Source organism: Ochotona curzoniae, unplaced genomic scaffold, assembly GCF_017591425.1.
Source record: "Ochotona curzoniae isolate NIBS_2020 unplaced genomic scaffold, NIBS_Ocur_1.0 scaffold_2587, whole genome shotgun sequence".
Classification (NCBI taxonomy): domain Eukaryota; kingdom Metazoa; phylum Chordata; class Mammalia; order Lagomorpha; family Ochotonidae; genus Ochotona; species Ochotona curzoniae.
In genome coordinates, this window is record NW_024467096.1 from 5154826 (window position 1) to 5182771 (window position 27946).

General features: G+C 44.4%; 2 protein-coding genes across 3 annotated transcripts in view; both read right to left on the reverse strand.

Annotated features, from left to right (window-relative positions):
• LOC121171316 (leishmanolysin-like peptidase) overlaps positions 1 to 15101 on the reverse strand; it is a 54987-nt gene extending 39886 nt beyond the window's left edge. For both annotated transcript variants that reach the window (XM_041002965.1, XM_041002964.1), the window contains exons 1-5: positions 14892 to 15101; positions 8302 to 8399; positions 7306 to 7336; positions 5714 to 5796; positions 5193 to 5310 (exon numbers count right to left, since the gene is read on the reverse strand). In XM_041002965.1, coding sequence (XP_040858899.1) covers positions 5193 to 5310; positions 5714 to 5796; positions 7306 to 7336; positions 8302 to 8399; positions 14892 to 15101 — 540 coding nt within the window. The remainder of the gene's footprint in view (positions 1 to 5192; positions 5311 to 5713; positions 5797 to 7305; positions 7337 to 8301; positions 8400 to 14891) is intronic.
• A 3985-nt stretch (positions 15102 to 19086) lies between these two features.
• Positions 19087 to 25859, reverse strand: LOC121171265 (60S ribosomal protein L35a). Its single transcript, XM_041002896.1, has 5 exons — positions 25796 to 25859; positions 25133 to 25176; positions 22136 to 22288; positions 19698 to 19842; positions 19087 to 19242 (listed from the first exon to the last, which is right to left on the reverse strand). The coding sequence occupies exons 2-5, from the start codon at positions 25141 to 25143 to the stop codon at positions 19219 to 19221; spliced, it is 333 nt and encodes a 110-aa protein (XP_040858830.1). The 5' UTR covers positions 25144 to 25176; positions 25796 to 25859; the 3' UTR covers positions 19087 to 19218.
• Between the last annotated feature and the right edge of the window lie 2087 nt (positions 25860 to 27946).

Genomic DNA, 27946 nt, shown 5'->3' on the forward strand with positions numbered 1-27946 from the left:
TTCGCTGCATTTTTTTTTCTTTTTTGCTTTTTGAAACTTCCATATTAAACTAAAGTTTCTATCTAGTGGAAATATATTTTAGATTTATAAAGAACTCATGCATCTTCTTAAAATTCAGATGAAAGTAAAAACATACAAATGAAAAATCAAAAGCCATTTCATGTTACACTTTTTCTAATTTTCTAAGAAAATCTTGAAATACTTGTTATTGTCTTTGAAATACTTGTTATTGAGGGAACTTTTTCCAAGTTCCTAAGCAATCATACTCTCCAAATTATAGGTAGAAAAATCAGTGAAGAGTACTTTTGCAGGTGTACGCAATGTTTGTACAGACAGAGAAAAAAAAGATATTTCCATTTCCTTTAATAAGGTATACATTGTTCATGCCAACACATTTACAAATTTTAAATTTAATTACTTTAATAGTTGATGTGATAAAAAGTTATGACTTTCAGAATTCTTTGCAATGATTGTTTATTTAAATGAACAAAAAATTCAGTTTCCCAAAAAGGTACACAGGAAAGCACAATTAGGAAGAGCTAAGAAAAAGAGAATAAGAGCAATTTGTTTTATTTTGAAACATGCCTTTGTAAAATATTTTACTTTAGTACTTCACATTCTCAAGAAATCTGAGTTGGGACCAGAGTTGTCTCTATTCCTGTGTACTGGTTCAAACTTTCTGATGTACCTGAGGAAACACTGAAAGATGGCCTGGTGCTCAGGCACCTGTACCTTCAGACTCCTTGTTTCAGCCTGGCCCAGCCAGGACCTTTGTGGCCATTTACAGAGTGAACCGATCGCTTCTCAGCATTTTGGATCAAGGGTGGAGAGTGAACTGAAGATAGACGATATTTGTCTGCCTCTCACAAAAAATAAATGAAAAAGGAAAAGAGAGAAGGAAAGAGAAATAAAAGAAAGTCACAGAGAGGGAGAAAAGAAAGGAAACAGGATTTAGAAAAAGCAGATGACCCAAATGCTTGGCGCCTGAGCCTATTTGGGAAACTCAGAAGAAGCTATTGGTTCATGGCTTTGGCGTGACCCAGATCTAGACACTGAAGCCATTTTAATAAACCAGTGAATGGAGGACCTCTCTTGTTATTTTTGCCCTCTCTCTGTAAATCTTGAAAGAAAGAGGGCCTGGTCCAATAGCCTAGAAGTTAGATTCTTGCCTTGAATGCGCTGGGATCCAACATGGGCATGCATTATGTTCTGGCTGCTCCATTTCCCTTCCAGCTCCCTGCTTGTGGCTTAGGAGGGCAGGGGAAGATGGTCTTGAGCCTTGGGACTCTGCATCCGCAGGGGAGACCCTAAACTACTGTTTTCAGATCAGCTCAGCTCTGGCTGTTGTCACTCAGGGAATGAACCAGTGGATGGGAGATCTTTCTGTCTTTCCTTCTCTCTGTGGGTTTGCCTTTCCAATAAAAATAAACAGATTTCAGGCCTGGCACAGTAGCCTAGAGGCTGAAGTCCTTGCCTTGCAAGCACTGGGATCCCATATGGACACTGGCAGCCCTGCTTCCCATTCGGCTCCCTGCTTGTGGCCTGGGAAAGTAATCGAGGACAACCCAAAGTCTGGAACCCTGCACCTGCGTGGGAGATCCAGAAGAAGCTTCCGGCTCCTGGCTTCAGATTGGCACAGCTCTGACCATTATAGCCACGGGGGGAGTGAATCAACAGACAGAAGATCTTCCTCTCTGTATATCTTACTTTCCAATAAAAATACATAAACCATTAAAAATAAATAAACAGATCTTTAAAAATAAGAGAAAGAGGAGAGAAAAAAGAGAGGAAGGAAAAAACAGGGAGAGAAAGAAAAATAATTCTGAGAAAACTAATTATACTGGTGCCAAGATATAGGACTGGAAAGTCTTTACTAAGCTTCAAACACCTTAGAAAAAACCTACATGATAAACTCAATGTAATGTTTACAGGGCAGGCAATTGGTCTCAGTATAAAAGTGCCACTGAGAACTCTCCCACCCCAATTTAGAGTGCCCATCATGTTGAGTACTGACTCCACTCCTAATTCTAGCTTCCTGTTAACAGGATCTTGGCCTGCCCCAACCCAGGCGGCTGCCAGCATGTGAAGATCAAACCAGTGTATGAAACACTCCAATTTGGGACACTGGTATTGTAACCACTGGGCCAAATGCTAGCTCCACAATACAATCCTTTAAGAAAACCATTAATATTTTATATACGTTTTATATTTGTATATATGTTTGAATGCATTTCATTTAGTTGATTGAAAGGCAAAATGGGTACTGGTTCACTCATAAAATAGATGTCACAGGTAGGAATGGGCCAGGTCAAAGTCAGGAGTCTGGCACTCCATTTGGGTATCCCTCGTGGCTGCCACGGACCCAAGTACTCACTAAGCCACCAGCTGCTGGGAAGCCGGAATCAAAGCACACCCAGGCCTTGACCTCAGCTGCTCTGCATGGAATACAGGCATCCCAGCACCATCTTCACCACCATGCCAACGCCTACCTTACATGTCCAATTCTTTCAATCTGCATATCCTTCCACGCTGTTTCACAATTTTTAATCACATGCATCTCTGTATTTTTAAATAAAACAGTCTATATATGCAGATGTACAACTTTTTCTTTCAATCTAAGAAAGGGCTTAAGCATTTTTTCAAGTTACTACAAAGAGATCTACTTAATTTTTTTTTAATATTTATTTTATTTTTATTTTTATTGGAAAGTCAGATATACAGAGGGAGGAGAGACACTAAGGAAGATCTTCCATCAGCTAATTCACAGCCCAAGTGGCTGCAACAGCTGAATTTGAGCTGAGCCAAATCCAGGAGCCCAGAGCCTCTTCCATGTCTCCCACACACTGGGCAAGGTCCCAAGGCTTTGGGCCATCCTCAACTGCTTTCCCAGACCACAAGCAGGGAGCTGGAAGGGAAGTGAGGCTGCTGGGATTAGAACAGGTGCCTATATGTGATAAAAGTGCATTTAAGGTAAGGACTTTAACCATTAGGCTACTGCACTGGGCCCAAGATCTACTTAATTCTTTAATACCTGCATAGAATGCTATTATATGGCTATGCCATATTTTAATATCCTAAATAGGCACATCTGTATTTTTGCAAAGAATATCATTGAACATCTATTACACAATATTAGTATTTTTATTAATTCCTAGGTTTGGTTAATTTAAAATTTTTCTTTTTAAATCTTGCTTTTTAATTTTTTCAAGATTTATTTATTTATCTGAAAGTCAATGTTACAAAGAGAGGGAGAGAGAGGAAGACAAATGGAGGCAGAAAAAGATCTTCCACTGGGTGTTCTACTCTCCACTTGGCTGTAATGAACAGGGCTGGGCCAGGCTCAAGCGAGCCGGCAGCAGCTTCATTCAGGTCTCCCAAAGCGTGGTAGGGACCCTGCCTGCCTTCTTCCATTGCTTTTCCCAGGTGCATTAGCAAAGAGCTGGATGGGAGGTAGAGCAGCTGGGACATGAACCAGTGCCCATATGGGATCCTGGCGCTGTGAAGAGGGAGGACTGGCTAGTTGGCCCACTAAGCTGGACACACCCACACTTTTTTTTGTTTGTTTTTAAAGAAAAAGGGTTTGTTCATTTAGTTGAAAGGCAGATTTACAGAGGGAGGAAGAGACAGAGACCTTTCATCTGTTGGTTCACTCCCCAAATGTGTGCAACAGTTAGGGCTGGGCCAATCACAGCCAGGCACCCAGAGCTTGATCCAGGTCTCTCACAGAGGTGGCAGAGGTCCAAGCACTTTGGGGCATCTGCTGCTTTCCCAGGTATAGTAGAAGGGAGCTGGATTCCAAGTGGAGCCTAGGTGGCAACTTAACCCAATAAGCCACAATGCAGATCCTCAAACTGTCCTATTGGAAAGAAAGCTGAGGTATGGACCAATGCTGTAACCCCGCAGCTATAGCCACCCAGAGAACCTCATGTTGGAACCCCCCATTGCTGCTCTGCCTGCTTCACTTCCCACTAATGCCACTGAGAAGGCAGCAGAAGGTAGCCCACGTGTGAGAGACCAGGCAGCTCTGGCTCCTGAGCGTGGCCTGCTCAAGCCCCGGTCACTGTGGTCATCTGGGGAGTGAATCACACATAGAAGATCTGTCCCTCCTCTGTCATTCTGCCTTTCAAATGTACAAGTAAATCTTATAATGGAAACAACAACAACAAAGCTGAGGTAGTCAAAACATTTTCTGAAGACAAAGATAGCTCTAAACTGATTCAGCAAAACTACAAAGGTAAATGAGGAGGAAATGAAAACACCATTACACTTTCTTGAAAATCAATAAAAGAATAAAATCAGTGCACCTGTAATGTATTTCTCTTGGTGCAAGAATGAAGCTACTGCACCTCTGAAATTAAGCCTGGCAAAAATAGATTCAGGCAAAGTTATCGCCTTGCACGAACCGGGATCCCATATGGGTGCCTATTCTAATCCCGGCAGCCCTGCTTCCTTCCCATCCAGCTTCCTGCTTGTGGCCTGGGAAAGCAGTTGAGGGCAGCCAAAACCTTGGGACCCTACACCCACGTGGGAGACCTGGAAGAAGCTCCAGGCTCCTGGCTTCAGATTGGCTCAGCTCCAGCCATTGTGGCCTCTTGTGTAGTGAATCAATGGATGGAAGATCTTCCTCTCTGTCTCTTCTCTCTGTATATCTGACTTTCCAATAAAAATTAATCTGACGAACAGTGTTGGAGTCTGTACTAGCAAACTCACTCAAGAATCAGATCTGGGATCAACTCAGATGAAGTTTCTTTGGATATTTCTCCAACTGAACTGCTGATCTTGGAACCCCAACCATCAAGAGACTGTCAGCCAGTGGACTCTGAATAGGTTTCATTACGGTTGGGACGGAGAGATTGGCAGCAATCCAGAACTGATGAACTATCAAAACTGTATGAGCAGGACCCTTGGAGCGCGCCTCATGTTGGGGAAGGGGGATGGGTGGGAGGTAGGGTGGGGCTTTCCCTTTGTTACTCCCCTAACCCTACATACAGGGCAAAATGATTATATTAGTGTGGAAACAATGATATTACCCACTTTCACCCTGTAGCCCGTGACCCTTTGTACCCTAATAAACTAAGATTATTTAAAAAAAAAAAAAAAAACAAAAGATTCAAATATCTTCCCTGAGGCTGTGTTGAAGAGTAAGAACAATATTCCAAGGAGGGGTTAGCGGGCAAGGGGGAAGGCGCTACCTGGAGATGCTCCTCGGGCACTACCACGGGGCCGCACCTGGTGTGCACGGCACACTCGCCAGTGCAGTACCGATGAGGGTCGTTCTCCTTCCGCAGGTACTGATTCGTTGCGCATTGTCTTCATTTGTGTATCAAATTAGTTAAAAAAAAAAATTGAACAGTTCAGAGCAGTTAAAAACATGTAAATAAGCTAGTCACTGATCTATTAGTTAACAAAGGCTACTTATTGTCATTAGGAAACTAATCTAAAAAAAATTTTGTTTTTGGTTGTGTGAGAACTCAAATACTTCCTAAAGTCAACACTGAAAGCATGTAAAAACAAGAAGGCAGAGGGTGCATGGTAGGTCGTGGGCAGGTGGAAAATCAAGGGAAGAATGGTGACCCAGCATGGGAGTTCTGTTGTTTTCTCCACACAATCTGTTTTTTGGTCTCTGAGAAGCATAATAATATATTCTTTGTCATATTGGTCAAATGGGAAGGGGGAGTACTAAACAAGTAAACGAAGAATCCACGTAACATACCTGCTAAGTAAAATAGTGCCAGCAGGTCTGCGAACCTGAAAAGTCTTCTCTAGATAAGAAATAGCTTGTGGGAAAAGTTTATTCTAAAAGAGAAAAAAATCGAAAAAAAAAAAAAGAGTCAGAACTACAGTCCAGTTAAATTAGGTATGAATAAATTACATTTAACACATAGAAGCCTAGGACATTAATGGCCCAAGAGGACAAAGGTGTCTGAAAGGTAGGCACTGGTTAGTTAAAGATCGTGTGGTGAGGCATAAGGCAAGGTGAGCCCAGGAGGAAAGCAGGGTCCCCATCTTCTAACCACGTTCAGGAAAACAGCACCATGTATAACCTTCCTTCCCTACTTTCATCTCAGTGCAAATCAGAAAACACAAATCTCAACCATTATTCCAGGTTACTTCAAATTGGAGACAATGTAGGTCATTTCATCACGAAATAAGTTTATGTAAAGAACATCTTTAAAAAAAAAAAAAAAGAGGGGGTTAAGAGAAATTTTTCACTCCCCAGGTTGCCTCAATGGCCAGGGATGAGCAGGCTGAAGCCAGGAGCTGGGAGCTTCACCTGGATCTCCTATGTGGGAGGCAGAGGCCCAAGCAGTTTAAATAATCTTCCCAGCACTTTTCCCAGGACTTTAGCAGGGAGCTGGAGTGAAGCAGGGCAGCCAGAACACAAACTGGGACAAGAACTGGTACCCATACAGGATGATGGCAGACAGCAGCTTTATCCAGTAATTCACAACGATGGCCCTAAAAAAACCTTATTTTTAGTTACTTACTGATTTCTAGGACCCACCATGAACTGGCTTGAAGTGTACGAGAAAAGTGCCAGAGTTCAACATCTGGTGAGGTTAGCACTTGAATAAGTAACTTCAGCATGCGTAGCATCAGATCCAATGTCTCCAGGACAAACAGCATTCCACTAAAAGAATGCACTTTGCAGAAATGTTCTCAATCTAGTCATAAATCATCTTTTTCACATATCCTGATCATATCCTACTCTCAAACATCTTGAGTCAGCATACTTAAGAAAAAATATCAAAGTATGAAAAAGGAAAATGGTTATTTGGTACAATGGGTTAAGCAGCTGCTGCCTGCAATGCCAGCATCCCATATGGATGCCAAGGGCTCCAGTCCCGGTTGCGCCACTTCTGGTCCAGCTCCGTACAGTTCCCCACTAATGCACCTGAGACAACAGCAGAAGATGGTCCAAGAACTTGGGCTTCCACCACTTATGTGGGAGACCCAGATGAAGCTCCCATCTTCTGGCTTTGTTCCAGCTCAGCCCACTGTGTTCATTTTGGGTGTGAGCTAAGAATGGAAGTTATTGCTCTCTATTTCTCTTTCCCTTCTGTTTGTAGCTATGCTTTTCAAGTAAACTTCTTCTTTAAAGTATATTAAAAAATCTACCTGAATATCAAACATCAAAAATTTGTGGGTACATCACAAGCACATCTTTGGTGAAATGATACATATATTCACAACCAACATCCTTTATTTAGTCATTCTATTTTTCTTTATTGGTGTAGAATTTACATATAATGAAATGCACCTATTTTAAGTATTCATTTCAAGCCATGAGTATTTATTACATACCTTTACAAGATTTCTTTTCTCAGGGAGCAACCTGAAAATGATACAAAACATAAGAACTGTGATTCTGAAGCAAAGCACTGTCTCATTTGTTGACATGCGTCTGTGAAGAGCCACAGGAAGGGTCCTGAACAACAGTCAGCCCAATGGCTAAACCCTTGCCTTGCAAGTGCCATACGGGTGCCAGTTCATGTCCCAGCGGCTCCACTTTCATCCAGCTCCCTGCTTGTGGCCTAGGGAAACAGTAAAGGATGGCCAAAGTCGGGATCCTGTACCCATGTGGAAGCGCCCAAAGAAGCTTCTGGTTCCTGGCTTTGGATCAGTTCAGCACTGGCCACTGTGGCCAATTGGGGTGTGAGCCAGCAGATGGAAGAGCTTTCTGTCTCTCCTCTCTGTAAATCTGCCTTTTCAATAAAAATAAATAAATCTTTAAAAAAAAAAAGAGCCCCAAGGAATACTGTTCACAGTATCTATTGTCTAATTCTCAACGCTCACTTCCAACAGTCCTGGACAGCTCACTGTGTGTGAAAGCATGGCGCTCTACAGGACTACAAGTTCTCTCCATCACTTAGGATGGAAAACGTAGGGTGAGACAACAACTACTCCTAACCACTCTTCTGAAATGACTACCGAGTCCTAATCTGCGTACTAGACTTCTCATACACTAAAACCCAGACTATACAGTCTCTGGTCATACTTCTACAAACTTCCTTAGTACTGTTTGCATCAATACCTCTTATTTTTCCACCAAACACTTACTGATAAACACTTTCCAGGCCTATTATTGACCATACAAAAGGATATTCACATTCATTCTGTTTCAATTATTCATGATGTATAGATTTTAATTACATCCTGGAGTCCATATCTTTTTAGGCTAAAAAGCATTTGCAGCTTAATTGTACTTTAAAGATATGCTATTCTCATGTCAAAGATGAAAGTATCTTTGACATTTAAATTTATAAAAAAAAAAACCTTGAAAAACAATGGTGTACTTACTCTTCGATACTTTTATCATAAACAGTCTTGATTCTTAAATGCTCATCAGTATCTCTCTTCACAACATGATTTGCCTTAAGATGGACCTTATTTATGACCTGGAAAAAAGGAAACCTTTTTAAGACTTATTGTTTTGATTTCAAAAGCAGAGTTACAGAGAGAGCGAGAGGGAGGAAAATACAGAGAGGAAGGGAGAAACAACTCCCTATCTGCTAGCTCATTCCCCAAATGGCTATAGTGGCCGGAGCTGGGCTGGTCCAGCAGCCAGAGCCCAGAGCTTCACCCAGGTCTCTCTCACATTGGTGTAGGGACTCAAGGATGTGGGCCATCTTCTGTTCTTTTCCCATTACATCTGCAGGGAGCTGGATTAGATGTGGACCAGCTAGTACTCAGATGGACAACCATGTGGGAAGCTTAACTATGCCACAACGCAAGACCCAGGGGAAAAGACTGGGAAAAAAACAAAACAAAACAAAACAACAACAAGAACTTAAAGCATACAGGTTAGCCAATTGAGATCCAAACTTCAAATCTCAGGCATAATTTCCAGATAAAATGTCCCTTGGTTGTTCACATTCATCATTTCAATAACCCTGAATCTTAAAACACCTTCCATGCAAACATTATTATCTAGGAGGGCAGTACTACCACTACCATGAACTTGACTTACATAAATAAATCATTTTGAGAAGAGAAAAACTGCCAGAAGTTTTTAGATTTCTCCATTACCTATTTATACTTTCTTACAATAGACTAATTTTAAATTGACTGAGTCTTCAGAAAACAAAGGAATAGATCACTTTAAAACAGGATGAACATTTGCTTACAAGAGAGGGTTTTACTCTGAATACTTTCTCTAGTTCATGTGAAATTTTTCAAGGGGGAAATAAAAACATAATTAGATCTCAGCAGAATCAATATTTTTGCAGCTCTTAAATACAGAAAAAAAGCTTTGCTAGCTATACTGTCATATCCTTTTTTTTCCCAGTTTTTATTTTTTTAATTTATCATACAATTCTGCATAGTCTGGGATTCCCTTTCTTCCATTTTACACCCCGAATGATTTTTCCCATAATGTCACAAGGACAATTCCATCAGTCTGCTATTTAAGTGTGCCCCGATATTGCTGATACAATGTCAGACAATCTATCATTCCATTATACTGTCTCATTCTTAAAACCCAAAGCAATGAACAATCACATCTTTCTACTATACTACTTCTGAAGATTTATACAAAGCAAATGAAATGTCATACATTATAAAAAACAACTACACTATTGCCTCTGCTCTATTAATATCACATAATAACAGACATTTTCATAATACCCACTGCCTGCTCTACAGTAATGGCCTGATACCCTACTTCTATTCTCCCGTTCCACTCAACCCATATCTTCAGGGAACAAATTATTTTATGATCATTCAAAAACCATCAGAACTGTTTGAGCACAGCATTGGGTTGTGGAATTCCCAGTTGCCTTTCAGGAAATCTGGAGTCTCAAATCCTTAAATTGCTGTTCAACACCTTGCAGACGCCAGTGATTAAAAGATTTAGCATCTACCAATTGTTAAGGCTCTATTCTTGGCTCCAAAATTCACTGACTCTGATCTCAGGTGAGTTTCTTTTCTTTTTTTCTTTTTTCTTTTCTTTTTTTCTTTCAAGATATGTATCTATGTATGTATTTATTATTTGAAAGGCAGAGAGCGCGCAAGCTCTTCCATCTACTGTTTTACTTTCAATTCCTCAAAGAGGAAGAGGCAGATCTAGGTCAAAGTCAGGAGCCCAAAACTCCATTCTTGCCTTTCCAGTGGGTGACACAGACACAAGTACTTGAGCCATCACCTGTTGCTTCCCAGGTGTGCACAGGCACATAAGAAGTGGAAGAGCCAGGACTCTGATACAGGTTAAGTATCCCAAGGTGTGGCTTAACCCACCATACCACAACACATGCCCCTAGAGCTTGTTTACTAATTGGCTCAAGTTAATGAAAGACACATCTAACAATGAATAAAGATTCCAGAACGGAAGCCGGCGCCATGGCCTAGCGACTAAAGTCCTCACCTTGAACGCACCGGGATCCCATATGGACACCGGTTCTAATCCTGGCAGCTTCACATCCCATCCTGCTCCCTGCTTGTGGCCTGGGAAAGCAGTCAAGGATGGCCCAAAGCCTTGAGACCCTGCACCAGCGTGGGAGACCTAGAAGTTGTTCCTGGATCCTGGCTTCAGACTAGCGCAGCACCAGCCGTTGCAGTCACTTGGGGAGTGAATCATTGGATGGAAGAGCTTCCTCTCTGTCTCTCTTCTTCTCTGTATATCTTTGTAATGAAAATAAAATAAATTAAAAAAAAAAAAAAAGATTGCCCTGCAATGTAGCTAGGAGTGAAACTAGCAGACAAATGATCTGGCCCTCCTTCTCTCTTTTTCTACCTTTCAAACAATAAATAAATCTTTGAAAATTAAAAAAAAAAAAAAGCAAGAAAAAAGTTCTTGAGGGGCAGTTGCCCGACTCAGCAGTTAAGACCTTGGTTGGTACTATCATGTTTGTTATCAGCAGGTATGGTCTGTCTCCCAGCTCCATTCTGGATTCGAGCTTCCCACTAACACGGGCCTGGGAGGTAGCAGGTGAAGGGCCCTGTGACTCACCCGGGAGACCTGGACTGAGTCCCAGGATCCTGGCTTCCATCTGAAACAGTGCCAGCACCAGCAGGCTTTGGGAATAAAGCAAGTAAGGGGAATATGCTTTCTCTTTTTGTCGATCTTTCCCAGACAAATTTCAAATAAATATATTTAAAATCAAACAAAGAAAAAATTATGAACCAACATTTCCCATAAATACAAAATCAACAGAAAATTAGCAGACCGGGGGCAAAGGTTGTGGCATGTTAAGCTGCCACCTGCCAACACTGGCTTCCTATGTAAGTGCCAGCAAACTGGGAAATGCTACTAACTGCCGTGTCAGCATCCTATACGGGTGCCAGTTCAGGTCCCACTTGCTCGACTTCTGATCTACCCCCTACAAATGCTCTTGGGAAAGCAGTGGAAGACGGCCCAAGTACTTGGATCCCGGCACCAACATAAGAGATCTCGACAGATTTCCTGGCTCCTGGCTTCCGTCTGGCCTGTCCCCACATGATGCAGTCATTTTGGGAGTGAACCAGTATATAGGCCATCTATATACTCCTCCTCCATCTATATAGCTCCTCCTCTGTCTCTGTCACTTCTTCAAATAAATAAATCTTTAAAGAAATACATTAGAAGCTAAAAAATTGAGCAAAGTGTAAAATGGGCAATATATCATAACCAAGAAAGGTAGAATTTTTAAACTTATTTATTTAATTTGAAGAGAAACAGAGAATAAAAGAGACCTCATCTTGTGGTGCCTAAATGCTCAGGAGCCAGGAACTCAATCCATTTGTTCTCTATTAATATCAGGGATCTAACTATGTAAGCCATCACCTGCTATTTCCTAGAGTGCATTAGCACAAAGCGGGAATCAAGAGCCAGGACTCAAACCTAGGCACTTCAACATGGGATGCAACCATTCCACATAATGTCGGATTTTTTTTTTTTAACATTTATTCATTCACTCATTTAAAAGGCAGAACAACAGACACAAACTCAGAGGTATCTTTCATCCATTAATTCATTCCCCAAATGGTTGCAACAACCAGGCTGAAGCCAGGAACTCCACCCTGTTCTCCCACAAGGTCTGCATGGGCACCAGTCCTTGGGCCATTGTCAGCTGCCTTTCTAGGAATATAGCAGTAAGGTGGACTCAAATCAGAGCAACTGGGACTCAAATCAGCACACAAATATAGGATGCCAATGCCCCAAACAGCAGCTTAACTCAGTGCACCCCAATGCCTGCAGAGTCTTAACAGTTGTGCAAACCACCTGCCCTCCAAGTACAGATTCATTCAATATTAAAAAAAAAAAAAATCAGGAAAATTTACAATACTGACAGAGTAAAACTAAGTCATATGATCATATCATCTGATGCAGGGAAGTCTGCACAAACTTCAACACTGATTTATGACAAAACCCTAGAAAAGCAGGACTAGAGGGAGGGCATTGTGGGGTGCTGTAAGTCAGGCAGTGGCTTGGGATGCTCACATCCCACATAAAATGACTGCCTGAGTCCCAGCTACTCCACACCTGGGATCCAGCTTCCTGCTAATGTACCCAGGAGGCAGGGAATGACAGTACCAGTATTTGGGTTCCTACTACCAATGGGAGTGACACGGACGGCTCTGGCCTCGCACAGCCCTGGCTATTGGGGGCATTTACTGAGTGACAAGCTAGTGGATGGAAGCTCTCTGTGTCACTTGGCTTATGAATAAATACATATGAACAAATACTTTAAAAGAAAAAAAGACATTGGGAGGGTGACATCATTCTCAGATCAGTGAAATCGGTAGCATTTCAGAACTATCCAAACCACTTGGACAGAACCCTCAGAATATGTACACATTGAGACTCTGGGTTGATAGGACATGTCCCTGGGTAATAGGATTTGTGCAAAGTCATGAGTGGCTCCTCCTTTGTCTCTCCCCTTCCTCCAGGAACAAGAAGAAATAGCAAATTTGGAAGCAATGAGTTCACCCAATTTTCCCTAAATCTCAATCCTTTCAACCCTGATCATCATTATCAAAAAATAAAAAGGGAAAATTTGTATTAACTGTCCCTTCCCCTCAGATTGGAGATGGGTTCATGGAGTCAATATATGATGGGTTGTATTTTCATCTACATTATATACAGTAAAAGCAAAATTTATATGCTTCAGTTAAGAACAGTTCATTGGATTCAGCACCACTTGCTATAGTACGCTAAGCTCTTGCCTATGGTGCCAGCATCCCACATGTGCACGAACTCATGTCCTGGCTGCCCTACTTCTGATCCAGGCCCTTGCTGATGAAGACAGCAGAGGATGGCCCAAGTCCTTGAACACCTGCACCTAGGTGGAAGACCCAGAAGCAGATCCTGGCTTCTGGCTGTGGATTGGTTCAGCTCCGGCCACTGCAGCCCTATGTGGAGTGAACCAGCAGACGGAAGATCTGTGTCACTCCTTCTCTGTGTAAAGCTGCCTTTCAAATTAAATCTTAAAAGAAAAAATGTGTTCTGCAATTCCCCATCCCCATGTAGACTGCACATTACTGTAATTTCCTGCTGTATTCAACAAATATGTAGCCACCAGTATGAGTACAGTGATTTGCCCAGACTCCATAGCCAGGTTAAAGAATTGAGTCAGGTTAAAGAACAGTGAGGATGATACACAGTTCCTGAAGCACCTGGAAACATCTAAGGGATGAGGACGCTGGGGGGCATAAGCCCTGGCACCATGAAGCTGGTTCAGTCACAGAGTACAGAGAGAAACAATGGGCCATAGTTCCAGCAAGTTCCAGCTTCACTCATCAAAACCAAAGGAGATGGTCAAATGCAAGTCAGAGACAGGTGCATGAGCTACAGCCGCTAACAGGAACCCGACACCCACATTCCTTCTAGAATGGAAATTTTGCAGTTATCTGAACTATCCCTTTATCCTAACCCAAACAATTTGAAGAAAGAAGTACAGGCTCTTCGAGAATTTTTAATAAGAAGAAATTGAATAAAAATGCAATGCCATGCTAAAAACCAAAATATTGCTAACTAATTTCAAAACTTAGTATTTTGGTTTACACGGTTAAAAATAGTATGCATGTAGTATTTTTTTAACCCCAAAAATGATTGGCCTTGGGTTTCCTAGGTGAATCTTGATATAGTAAGCGGCAGTAAAACCAACTGCAAACTGCTTCAAATACCGGTCCTTTTGTCCCAGAATACAGAGTATCTGGACCCATTTCAGGGCTAAGTTCTGTGTAAGAAACACAAACCTCACCTCAATGCACCTTACAGTTTCAGCTACAAAAGGCAAGATGTGCCTGAAGAGGGAGCCATTAATTACCACGGGGGAGTACTTGGTTACCCACCAGACCAGAGCACAGATAAGACTGTGAAATGCAAAGAACATCCCGGATGAGAGATTAAATTGAAACGGAAAAGAGCTTCAACCAAGAGAAAACAAAGAGGGAAGCAGGCAGGCACCTCCAGCGCAGAGGAACTAGGCGAAGCAAACAAACGCCCAAATCACTGGGAAACAAACCTGAATTTCGTTTCCAGAACCCCACCCCCACCCTTAGCATTTTCTTCACCACCGCCGCCTGGCTCTCCAGTCAATTTCTTTACCAAACCTTCCGACTAGCGGTCCCCAAAGTGTGTTCCCTGGCCAGGCAGCAGTGCCATCAGGCCATGTGGGGAGCCCGAGGCAGGCCTTCTGCGGAGTGGGAGAGTGCGGGGAGCGGCCCGCGTTCGCACTTGGCGCCAGGTGCCTCGGAGGAGGATCGCTCAACTTGGACGCCTCGCCCAGCACGGCCGCCGTCACTGAGGAGCTCCGCACGCCTCGCAAGCCCCTTCGCGGGGTGAAGGAGGCCGCAGCCCCCACAGTCCGGCTCGGTCCCCGGGAGGCTCTCTCCCACAACATCCCGCTTCCAAACACTCCTCTCCACGCCAGCCCCTCCCCAGGCCCGCTGCCGCCCCTCCTTCGCCCTACCTCGGCGTCAGAAGGGACGTGATGCCGGCACGGAGGGGGACTGCCCAAGGAGACCACGGGGACAGAGGTGGTGCTCGCCGGGAGCCCGCCCAACAGCAGCAGCACACCTCGGACCCACAGAGGGCCGCCCCGTCGCCCCCGGCCCGGGCCTGAAGCGCCGGGAGGTGCGCTCCGCCCGGCCGCCATCTTCGGGCCGAGCGTCGTTACCATGGAGTGCGTGACGCCTCGGCGCCGGCCCGGCCGCCCCAGGCCGCGGGGGCGGGCGGAGGGGGGTCCCCGGCCGAAAGGTGGCCGGTCATTGGCTGGCGTCGGCCGCAACAAGTGCCCGGCGGCCCACGGCGAGTCCGGCCCGCACGTCTGCCGCGTGTCGCGGAGCAAAGCCGGCCAATAAATGCTGCTTAGCGGCGCACGTGAGCTGGCCACTGGGAAGAAACACTGGCGGGCGTTTGGGTTGGTGGGTAGCTTGCCTGTTTTTAAATCGTGCCCGTGTTTCCAGTTCTTTGATTCACCAAAAATATGCAGGCACTTAAGTAAACATATGAACAGCTGCAAACTCTTACTAAAAGGGAGCGCCGATTTTTTTTTTTCTTTAACCAGCGAGTGACCATCTTTAGGTCTATTTCTTGACTGTTTCTTAGGTGTGTTCTATACCATTTTATAGTATTAGTAGTTCATAGTATTTTCCTCTACTTCGTCCTTTAACCTAACCAAGACAACTGCACTAACCCAGGAAGATAGCAGGCGGTTACTGGCGTTAATGAAACTGCTTTTAAAACTATGCTGTGCAAATATAAAAAATGCAAAAGGGACAAATCACCTAGTGAATCATGAAACAAGATGAAAATCACTAACTGAAAACAGCTAGACGTCATTTAATGGAAATTGAATATTGTGCTTACTATAATGGATAATGCTCCACGGTCCCAAAGCCCTGGGACCTTGCACCTGTAGGGGAGACCCAGAAGAGGCTCCTGGGTCTGGACTGGCTCAGCTCCAGCCATCTTGCGGCCACTTGGGGAATGAGGTAGCAGATGGAAGATCTTTCTCTGTCTCTCCTTGTCTCTTCTGTGAGCCAGTGGATGGAAAAGCTTTCTCCGTAAACCTGACTTTCCAAGAAAAATGTCTATTTAAAAAAAAGCATTTAAGAAGCACAATACATCACTTGTTCCAGGCAGCTGAGCCAGTAGCATGGGTCAGGGAATCAGACACCGACAGGAGACCAGTAGTGGTGGAAGAGGTCTCTCTCTGCCTCCCTTTATTCAGCCATATATACCTTTCCCCCAAGCCTCTAGCAGAACAATAGGATGCTAATGAGTCTGACAGACCAGGTGCCACTAGCCTCCAAGCCCATTTCCTGCAGGAGCCAAGCTTAACAAATGCTAATCAACTCCATAGCCCACAACAATCACTCACACTGGAGGCTGTCTGAATGACAGGATGGACAAGTGGGTATAACACCTAAGTTACATCTAACTGAATTCCAGTACTGGAGCACAAAAGTCAAACAAGTCCATCCAGGAGCTGAGTACTTGTATGCACATATGTAGTATGTTACGCTAAGGCTTCTCAGCCTTTTGTCCCTGCTATGCTCTCCTGTCCACCCCTTGCTTACAGACCCCCATCATCCTATCATTTATCCCATTTATTGGGCTTTCTGTGCCTGATTTACACTTGAAATATCTTTCTCACTTGGTTAAGCTACCCCTGGCTCCCCAACATTTAAAAAAAAGTTAGACAAATATACAGATGAGACAGGGAAACATCTTCTATTCCCCTGGCTCATTCCTCAAAAAGCTGCAATGCCAGAGCTGAAGTGACCCAAGGACAAGGGCCAGAAGCTTCATCCAGGTCTCTTCTGTGTGCGCAGGGGCACAAGGACATGACCCATCCTCCTGTTTTCCAGGCCATAAGCAGTGACGGATCAGCTCACGAGGGATGTGTGTGCTTGCAAGCAGAGGATTAGTGAGCCACTGCGCTGGCCCAATCTAGCCAGAACAGCCTGGATCACGCTGACCTTGTGGACTCCATCGATGATTACATCGATGTGTAACCTTACCTCGGTATTCAGATGCTACTGCAGAAAAAACACATGACTTCTGCTCACTGTATTATGCTCTATTGCCGTTGGGATAGCCGTCATGTCACCCAGTGGTCAAGTCAAATGGCATACAATAGTATCAGGGTAGAAGCTGCTATTGTGGTCCAAGATTAAGTGTGGGCCCCAGTCCTGGATACTTGTACCAGACAGCTTAGCCGGTAGCATGGACACGGCGAGGGTCAGGGAATCAGAATCAGACACCGACAGGAGACCAGTAGTGGTGGAAGAGGTCTCTCTCTGCCTCCCTTTATTCAGCCATATATACCTTTCCCCCAAGCCTCTAGCAGAACAATTGGATGCTAATGACTCTGACAGACAAGGTGCCACTAGCCTCCAAGCCATTTCCTGCAGGAGCCAAGCTTAACAAATGCTAATCAACTCCTCAGCCCACAATAGCTACTCCTTCTCTAGTGCAGCTCCCTAACAGCAGAAAATGGGCCCAGTGCTTAGGATGCCGACACTCATTCTAAATCTAAAAAGCCTGCAGCTCCTTCCTAACCCAGCCCTACCTGCAGCGCCCATTTCTAAACCAGATTTCTATATGCAAACCTCTCAAAGGGGAGGAAAAAAAACACCTCATTTTACAGAATTTTACTTTGAACACAGAAACCTGACAGGGGCCTGGCATAATGGTTCCATCTGCTATCCTCTCCCTTTCAACACCATTGATCTCATGTGGGCAAAGGTTTATGTCTCAGCTGCTCGATTTTCCATACAGCATCTGCTTGTGGCTTGGGAAGCTGGAGGATGGCCCAAACCACTGGAACCTAGCACCACCATCAGACCCAGAATCAGTTCACATTGTGCCTATTTGTGGAGTGAACCAGCAGATGGCCTTATGTCTACCTTTCCAATTAAAAAAACCCAACCTGACTGGCATCTTCTAACAAGATGGCTCACCATCCAAATGGCAGACTGAAGCCAGCAGCTTCTGCTCTCCCATGAATACAGCAGCCCAAGTTACTGGACTGTTCCTTACTGCTTTCTCCATCCAGTGCATTAGCAGGGAGCTGGGTCCAAAGTGGAGCTCCTGGGACTCAAAGCAGCAGCTACAGCGGATGCAGGTGGCAGCTTTACCCACCACAGTACCTGACTATTTTTAGATTTACTACAAAGTTGCTCCCATTAAGTGATCATTTTAATGCCTCCTTGGATGCCTGGTGTTGCAAAGATCTTTGTGCTATTTCCTTTTTTCTAAGATGGCTTATTTAAAAGCTCTTATTACAGCAGCAATATTTAAAGACCTTATCCCAATGCATCTACACACCAGCTTCCTGGAAAGTATTAAATCATATCACTTCCAGTGTTCAATTTCTTTTCCTTCAAAGGTCTTTGTTGGTGTCAACACATTTTAGTCAAGTCCTCCTTCACCTATGTGCCAGGATCCCAAATTAGGACTTCTTCATGTTCTGGCCACTCTACTTCCCATCCAGCTCCCTGCTTGTGGTCTGAGAAAGCAGTAGATGGCCCAAAGCCTTGGGACCCTGCACCCACGTGGGTACAGGGTGGGTAATCCACATTAAGTTCCTGGCTCCTGGCTTCAGACTGGCTTAGTTCCAGCCACTTGCGGAGTGAACCAGCAGATATTTCTCCCTGTAAATCTCTTTCCAATAAAAATAAGCAATTCTTAAAAAAAAAAAAAAAAAAGGATGTGATGGCAAACTAATGCTTCAGTCCATACTCATATTTGGCACACTAGGAAATTTAACAATTTTTCAAGTAAAATCTGAAAGTTTTTTCTCCCTTTTTAACATGCCATAAAATCCTCAATCCTAAATGCAAAATACAGTAAAACATGAGGCCTAAGAAAGCTATATTCCCAGTTACTCTTTAAGGGCAGAAATGTGGCACTCTTAAAAATATTTTCAGCTTATGTAGCTCCTAACCCAATGGGATTACCAGTCCAATCAAACCCCAATGACCTAGTTTAACCCTGTATGAGAAAGCTGCTAATCTGTCAACTTGTTCTCCATACAGAATAATCGGTTCCAAGTCTGTGCTACTCAGGAAGATTATCCTCAGACATTAAGCTTTTCTGTCAATGCAAGGAAGCCCATTACATTTCAAAGATTCCTCCAAGGAAGGCGTTCTGCATCCTTTTATTCAGACAATGCTGTTTAATGACAGTTAAGCACACAGTAACTCAATATAGGCCAATTAAGTTTTTCAAACCATTTACCAAAAATACAAGATAATCAATCCATTTTTATTTATTTATTTTCAATAGTTTTAAATTCTTGAGGGATACAGCATCTGGGGGAGAAAAAGAACATATGACAACATTAGGCAGAGGTTCTATAAATACATTCTTCCTCTAATGAGCAAAAATTTGTTTATAAAAAGTTTATTTGTTCCCACAGATCCAAAAATAAAATCTACCAATGAATCCCAACTAAAGAAAAAAGCAGGAGTTGTGGATAAAATCCTGTTGCAAACAGAACCTGGAGCCCAAGACTTGGATTTAAGTGCAGAGACTTAAATATCAGTTTTCTTTCATCAGTTACAAAATAAAAGTTTATAGTACCAATTGTAACACTTGCCAAGTTGCAAATGGGGAGGTATTAAAAAGAAGCACACATTCTGTATTATTTACACTGGCTACAAGCCTTGTAACAATAAAGTGGTACCCTTTGGTAATCTCAAAGATCTTAAATGTCAAAGCTTTGTCCCATTCAACAAAGAGTCTGTATGCGAGTGATTGTACTTACCACTCGGATCCTGTGTCCAATGGCCTTCGCAGGCAGGTTGCTTCGGAACTTGGCACGCACCATGCCACTGTTTCCGTGAGCACGAGTTACCTTTCCCCAGATGACTCTGGTTTTGTTAGGTTTGCCGCCAGGAGTCACTGTGTTGCTGATTTTAAAAGAGAATAGAAAACACATGAGAACTCATGCAGCCACTACAGCTTTCATTTTTTTCATATTGACAGTATGGTTATTCATTTATATTTACCATAAAACTTTTTCTTTTTAAGATTTATTTATTTTTATTGGAAAGGCGGATATACAGAGAGGAGGAGAGACAGAGAGGAATATCTTCCGTCCGATGATTCACTCCCCAAGTGGCAGCAACGGCTGGAGCTGAGCCAATCCGAAGCCGGGAGCTTTTCTGGGTCTCCCACGCAGGTGCAGGGTCCCAAGGCTTTGACTGCTTTTTCCCAGGCCACAAGCAGGGAGCTGAATGGGAAGTGCAGCTGCCGGGATTAGAACCGGCGCTCATATGGGATCCCAGGCATGCAAGGCAAGGACCTTAACCATTACAACCATCACACAGGGCCCACCATAAAACTTTAAAATACACAAATACCAGGGTCCTGCACAGTAGCCTAGCGGCTAAGACCTCACCTTACAGACACCAGGATCCTACATGGGTACTGTTTCTAATCCTGGCAGACCAACTTCCCTGCCAGCTCCATGCCTGTGGACTAAGAAAACAGTAAAAGATGACCCTAGCAACATATCCAGGTGCACATGGAGGATATGGCAGACCATAGGAACACAAAGAAGATACCCAGTACAACAGAGGATGGAGAAGAGAACAAATCCATCCCAGCCATGTGCTGGCAGTTAAAATCTGGGCAGACACACTATAGTGAACTATGTCAGCCAGTGGATTCTGGAATGGCGAGATCTGAAGCAATTCAGAACTGTTGAACTATCAGAACCTCTTGAGCAGGACCCTTGCAGCATGTCCCACATTGGGGAACTAGGATGGGTGGAGCCTTCTCACTTTATCTCTCCCTTTACCCCAGATACAGAAAATAATAATAATGTGGAAACAATCGTTTTGTCCATTTTCCTGTAGCCCTTGACCCTTTGTGCCCTAATCAACTATGTAAAGATTATCAAAATAAAATAATGACAAAGAAAAAAAAAATGACCCAAAACTTTGGGACCCTGCACCTGCGTGGGAGAACTGGAAGAGGCTATGGGCTCTTGGCTTCAGACTGGCTCAGCTCATCGGATGGAGCATCTTCCTCTATGTCTCTTCTCCTCTCTGGATATCTGACTTTGCAATATAAATAAGCCTTTTACTAAAACACACTAGCATCATCCACTCAGTAGATACAATGCCTACTGTATCCCAGGAACTTTTGTCAATCCCTCATGGAACAGCTTATTCTAGGAAGGACAAATGTGAGAGTATTTTCACGCACAAAAATTGTAAGTTTAAGCAGCCAGAGAAGGCTTGCCCTAAAGATGGCAAGAGGAAAAGCCTGGAAGATGAAGAAACAGCTCTGACTCCCTGGCATGAACACCGCAAAGAGGGAGATACATGTGCTAGCTGAAGACCTGAAAACGGGGTGTCCTCGAGTTGGGGAACACTGAAGGTACAAGAATGACTCCTAACTGGGAAGAGCAGAAACACACCTCAATGCACATAGGCTCACAAAGGCCTTTAACACTGGTTTTTCCCGCCAGTGCGCATGGCTCAATTAGCTAACCTCCAAGTTCCTCCATAAGGCATCAGGTTTGAGTCCAGCAGCACCACTTCCCACTGAGCTCCCAGCTTGTAGCCTGGGAAATCCTTGGAGGATGGCCCAAAGCCTTGGGACCCTGGACCCATGTAGAACAGGAGGAAGCCCCTGGCTTCAGATGGCTCAATCCCAGGCAATGTGGTACTTTCAGGGGTGAGAAAAACGTTTCTTCTCCATAAATCTGCCTTTCCTTTAAAAGCAAATGCATGCGCGCGCGCACACACACTGGATTTCACGTAATGACCTACATCACTGGAGTGCCCACAACACACACATGACAATTTGATACACGAATCTGTCCTATAAACCCTAGCCAGCTAGCCAGCCATTTCCTTTGAACAAGTACCATACCCAATCTTTCCAAAATTCTACCGCCACATACTAAGGTAACTTCTGTCACGCCCCATAAAATTCAAGTCCAGCAGCACTACTTCCCATCCAGCTCCCTGCTTGTGGCCTGGGAAATCATTGGAAGATGGCCCAAAGCCTTGGGACTCTGGACCCATGTAGACCAGGAGGAAGCCCCTGTCCTTCTGTCACGTACCACAAAATTCCTTAAAAACCCAAAGCACAGGCCACAATGGAACTTTACCAACATCATCATCTCCCTGCAAGAAAATGAAACCCATCAGGTTAACACTTCCAACAATGCCAATATTAGCCACTTACTTCTTTGCTTTGTACACGTAGGCACACCTCTTGCCCAAGTAGAACTCAGTTTCATCCCGGGCATAAACACCTTCGATTTTCAGCAGGGCCGTGTGTTCCCTTTGGTTCCGGAGACCTCGCTTGTAGCCAGCAAAAATGGCCTTGCACCACAGCCTAACAGGAAACAGAACATCTCATCCAAATTGTTTCAAAAGCTTATTAATCGGAGAATCAAGATGGCGGAATAGGGTAAGGACATGTTTAAACGGACGGAGAAGCATTTAACCAGAATGAAGCAGAGAGGACATACTTCAGGAAATACGAAAGGACAGAACAACAGCAGAGGGGTACCTGGAGACTGACAGACACAGGAAAGCAGCGGGCACAGCGGTGTGGTGTTGCAGTGAATGATATTCCAGCACGGTGATCTAAACTCCACCAGCAGCCGGAACTCCACCAACAACCAGGTGGGAAGGGACTTTCACTGGGAGCTTGGGAGGTGAACCCACACGGGGAACTAAATGTCCTGCTGGTCCGTTTGATTTGACCAGGAGCAGAGACAGAGCAGCAGGTCGCAGCCGGGCAGTGCGAGAACAGCAAGGATTTCACAGCCCAGTCAGCCCCCTAGAGCTGAATTGGTTGCCATTTTGCCTAAGGAGGAAAGGGCAAGGGAAAGGACTGAGCATGCTCTGAGAGGGAGTGAGCTCATTTCTGACTCGGTGAACTGCAACGACATGGCATTCTATGGGTTCCACCCAGGGCATGTCTGGGTAGCCCTCGGATCAGACGGCCAGCAGATCAAGAACTGTTGTGGTAGCACGTCGGGCGCCATTTTGCGCACTGCGGCAATAGCTTTGGGACTGTAGGGGACAACAGTGAACTTCGTATGTGCAGAGCTCGCGAGAACTCGCTGAGGTCCCGCAGGAAAATAATACCGACTGTGGCATCATACCTGTCAAAACAGGTCCGTGTGGCACCCACACCTAACATCCAACAAGTTCCGACAAGATCAGCACCAACAACAACCTAACCATATAGGACACCTGGTGTCTCTTTAATCCTGGAACCCACTCCAACCAGAAGAGAGAGAAAGGTTGCAGAGACAACAGTGCAGCCTCAGCACGGTATCACAGAAGGTGGAAAGTGGTGAGCCAAGAGCTGGGGCTGTGGAGACTAAGGTGGATATCTGACATAAGAAGCCAGACCTGGAACTTGATGGAGGTTGTGGCACAAGTGGCTGCAAGCAAAAAGTTGTGTACCAACTGCAATAAGTAAAATCACATTGTAGACCTGTGGGTGACACAGCTTAGAAACCTGCCCCAAGAAGACTGCTAACCAGAAGTACAATGATCAAGAGCAAAAGAAGAGACAAAGGCACAATATTACTGAAGACTCCCCTGCAAAGGAGCAAAACCGTATGCCAACCTCAGAGTTAACTGAGGAAGACACTGAGAAAATGGGGGACACAGAATCCATAAGACTCATTTTAAAGATTCTGGTCAAAAATGAGAAGTTCATGCAAGAGATCAAAGAATTTAAGCAAGCAGTAAAGCAAATCAAGACTGGAATATCAGAAATTAAGAACACAGTAGAGCAAATTACAAGTACAGTGGAGAGTCTGCAAAATAGAATGAAGCAAGAAGAAAAAATCTCAGAATTGGCAGATATCTCCTGTCACCAGGGGGAAGCAAACAAAAAGCTGGAAGCAGAGCTGGATCAGGCCAAAAAAAGCATTCAAGAACTGAAAGACTATTAAGAGGCCAAATATAAGAGTTATGGGAGTCCTGGGAGGTGCAGAAAGAGAAGCTGAGTTTGCAAATGTATTTAATGAAATAATCAAGGAAAATTTCCCAAATCTGGAGAAAGAATTGGGAAACAAGATCCAGGAGGGATAGAGAACTACCAACAAGCTTGATCAAAAGCGATCTTCACCAAGCCATATGATTATCAAGCTCTATTCACTTGAACATAAGGAACAACTGAACATAAGGAAAGGATCCTTTAAATGTGCACGTGAAAAACATCAATTGACATATAAAGGAATGCCAATTAAGCTCACAGGAGATCTCTCACAGGAAACTCTACAGGCAAGAGAATGGAGTGACATATTCCAGATTCTAAAAGAAAAAATTGTTGGTCTAGGATAACATATCCAGCAAAGCTTTCTTTTGTCTTTGAAAATGAAATAAAATTCTTCCAGAGTAACAAAAGCTAAAAGAATTTGCCTCTTCCAAACCTGTAGATCATACAGTGGCATCGTTTTTTTCAAGAAGGTTCTTGATTTTCACTTCTTCAGCTACACGTTAGTCACTTAATAGCATGTTGTTTAACTTCTTGATGTTATTAATTTCTTTTTTTCTCCCTGATGTTGATTTTGTTTTGAGGCTCTTCATTTAAGGGGATGTATAGTAGTTGTGTAATGGAGACTGCCATATCTAGTAACATGTCATTTAACTTCATGGCATTGTAAAACTCTATTTTTCTTTCTACTGTTGATTCTGTATCATGACTTTTCATTTACGGGGATGTACAGTAGTTATGTAATGGAGACTAACAACCAGATGTGAGGATGCACTGTGGTCGACATCTCTGTTTCCAGACAAAGATGGACTTACAGTGAAACTGTTTATATTATATTTTGACAATAGGATTCTGGACTCTCTACCATTGTCCATGCCCGCAATGATGAACATATGACTGAGTATGAAGAACTATATGTTAGTAATGATATAAAGGAACTGGGAGGGGGGGGATTTGGGGAGGGGATAAGGGAATATGGAACTGTACCATAAAATGATAGCAATAATAATGGAATGTGAAAAATCAATCAGTAAATAAATTTAAAAAATGGTAAAAAAAAAAAAAGCTTATTAATCTCCACCAAGCTGGCGACCGTTTGCCCAGCAATGAATCCCTCCCTCCCCCACTCCAACTCCAGCAAGCATTTCATTTTTCCTCCCACTAATTTCAATGTTCAGTAAAAGTGAGCCACAAAGCAAGTAGATCAGAAGCACCTACCTTCCAGACATTGTTGCCTTCTAGAAGTCCTGTTCCCAGCAGGCCTAAAACACAAAAAACACAAGAAACTGCAACTCCCACCTAGTCCCTGGGTTCGGAACCCCGCTGGGCGATTTTACACCCTGTAAGGGTGTAAAGCCTCAGAGTGGCCGTTGCACCCTGTAAGGGTGTAAAGCCTCAGAGTGGCCGTGGCTGCTACCGACGCAACCTCGCAAAGTGGCAAGATTACAAACTCAAAGAACCAACTCCTAGGAACCTCAAACGGAAACGCCGAAAATGCCGACCAAACCGATGGGAAGCGTGCAAGACTTCCATGGGCCGGTTTGGGGTAGAACAGCTTAAGATCTGTGACAAACAAAATGAGGGCTGCATCAAAAACAAATAGGAAAGGGTCAGGCTAGACCGCTCCCATGCCACCAGAGAACCCTGTCCTTCTACTTCACATGGCTTGAGCACAGGACTCAAGTTCCAAGGCCCGGGCGCCGGATACCCGCGCCAGGGCACCTACCCGATCCGCCCCGCATCTCCTCCATCCTGTCCTCTTTCTTCCTGGGACCCACAGAAATCAGTGGCCGGCGGTGCCTCAGAGCCTCGCCTCGGTATATGGGTGACTCCAAACCGGTTATTTACCCCACAAGTGCGGCAGCAAACTCCCCAACTCACCTCCACAGGCTCCAAGATAGCGGAAAGAGGAAGACGAGGCCCCGTCGCTTGGCCTTGTGGGATTAAACACCTCTTCGCTCCGCCCCCAAATTTAGGTGTCTACCTCTATCGCCTGAAAAAAAATTGTCTCTGGACTGACGAGAATCACATTCAAGAGCATATTTACAATTCCTTTTTTTAAGATCTTGTATCTTGGGCCCGGCGCGGTGGCGCAAGTGGTTAAGGTCCTCACCTTGCACGCCCGGGATCCCATATGGGCTCCGGTTCTAATCCCGGCAGCCTTAATCCTTAATCCTTGGGCTCCTTGGGCTCCCAAGGATTGAAGAGGAATATCCGATGTGGCTGGGATTGGCGCATCCACCGCTGCTGCCACTTGGTGAGTGAATAATGGGACGGAAGATTTTCCTCTCTGTCTCTCCTCTCTGTATATCCGCCTTTCCAATAATAAAAATAAATCTTTTTTTTTCTTTCTTTTTAAAAATAAATCTTTAAAAAAAAAAAGATCTTGTATCTTTGTAAGCTGTGGTATGTATTGTTTGGGAATTCAAGAGGAGAAAAGACAGCCAGCTAAAGGGAAGAAAGCAAGAAGGTCCCCGAGCCCTTGTCACCATAGTAACGCGTCCGCCGGGCGCCTGATACCCTGCCTGTGGCCTGGGAATGCAGTCAAGCATAGCTCACAATCCTCTAGCTCACAACCACAACATTGCAGAGGAATATCCGATGTGGCTGGGATCGGCGCATCCACCGCTGCTGCCACTTGGGGAGGGAATAATCGGACGGAAGATCTTCCTCTCTGTCTCTCCTCTCTGTATATCCGCCTTTCCAATAAAAAAATAATAAAAATAAATCTTTAAAAAAAAAAGATCTTGTATCTTTGCAAGCTGTGGTATGTATTGTTTGGGAATTCAAGAGGAGAAAAGACAGCCAGCTAAAGGAAAAAAGCAAGAAGGTCCCCGAGCCCTTGTCACCATAGTAACGCGTCCGCCGGGTGCCTGGATACACAGATACCTCAGAAGGAAGCCGTTTGGGATCAGGAGAAAGTTTCTTTCCCTTCTACGGCGAAGGGAGTAGGGTGAACGGAGACTCGGGGCCGAGTCTTGGAGACCGAGGCCGGGATCGCGAAGGCAGGAGGAGCTCTCCCTTCTCTTTACCGACGTTTTCGCTTCTCTTCACCAACCCCTGTCCCTTTGTCTCTTGGAAACTCTTCCTTTTGACTGGCAGGGTAAGGAGGACTCCGTTTGCCTTTCGAGGGTGATACCTAAGGACAGAAATTAGGCCGCCCCCCAGAAAGGCTTTTCGCCCTTCCTAGACGATGGAAAGCCGTTTAGGAAGGGGCGTTTTTAACAGGCTTCAGCTGTGTGGAGGTAGGAGGCGAGAGTACCAGCAGGAAGGTGAATTAGGAGGCAATGTAGTGGCCCTGAAACAGGGTGGTGTGGAGCCAGGCATGAAGAGTACTGAAATTCCTTTAAAAAAAAAAAAGATTTATTTATTTATTGGAAAGTCAGATATACAGAGAGGAGGAGAGACAGAGGGGAATTTCTTCCGTCCGATGATTCACTCCCCAAGTGAGCGCAACGGCCGATGCTATGCCGATCCGAAGCCAGGAGCCAGGAACTTCTTCCAGGTCTCCCACACAGGTGCAGGGTCCCAAAGCTTTGGGCTGTCATCCACTGCCTTCCTAGGCCACAAGCAGGGAGCTGGATGATGGGAACTGGAGCTGCTGGGATTAGAACCAGTGCCCATATGGGATCCCGGGGCGCGTTCAAGGTGAGGACCTTAGCCGCTAGGCCACACCGCCGGGCGCAAGTACTGAAATTCTTAAGGTACTTTACATGTACCAGTAACAGGAATATTAGGGAATGGAGAATAGGAGAGAGAAGCCAAGGATGACTTCAGATTTTTTATTATTATTATTATTTGAAAGAGGTAGAAAGAGAGCCCTTCTAACCACTGCCGCAGTACCTAAATGGTATTTCTTCCGGGTATCCCACGCGGGTGCAGGGTCCCAAAGCTTTGGGCCGTCCTCAGCTGCCTTCCCAGGCCACAAGCAGGGAGCTGGATGGGAAGTGGAGCTGCCGGGATTAGAACCAGTGCCCATATGGGATCCTGGGATCCCATATGGGATCAAGGCGAGGACTTTAGCTGCTAGGC

Excerpts from the sequence above, each read along its gene's own strand:
- LOC121171265 (XM_041002896.1), bottom strand. Across the intron at positions 19,843-22,135 it reads TACGTGTACAAAGCAAAGAA|CAACACAGTGACTCCTGGCG; the intron begins GTAAGTGGCTAA and ends TTTTAAAATCAG. Across the intron at positions 19,243-19,697 it reads TTGGACACAGGATCCGAGTG|ATGCTGTATCCCTCAAGAAT; the intron begins GTAAGTACAATC and ends TTTCTCCCCCAG.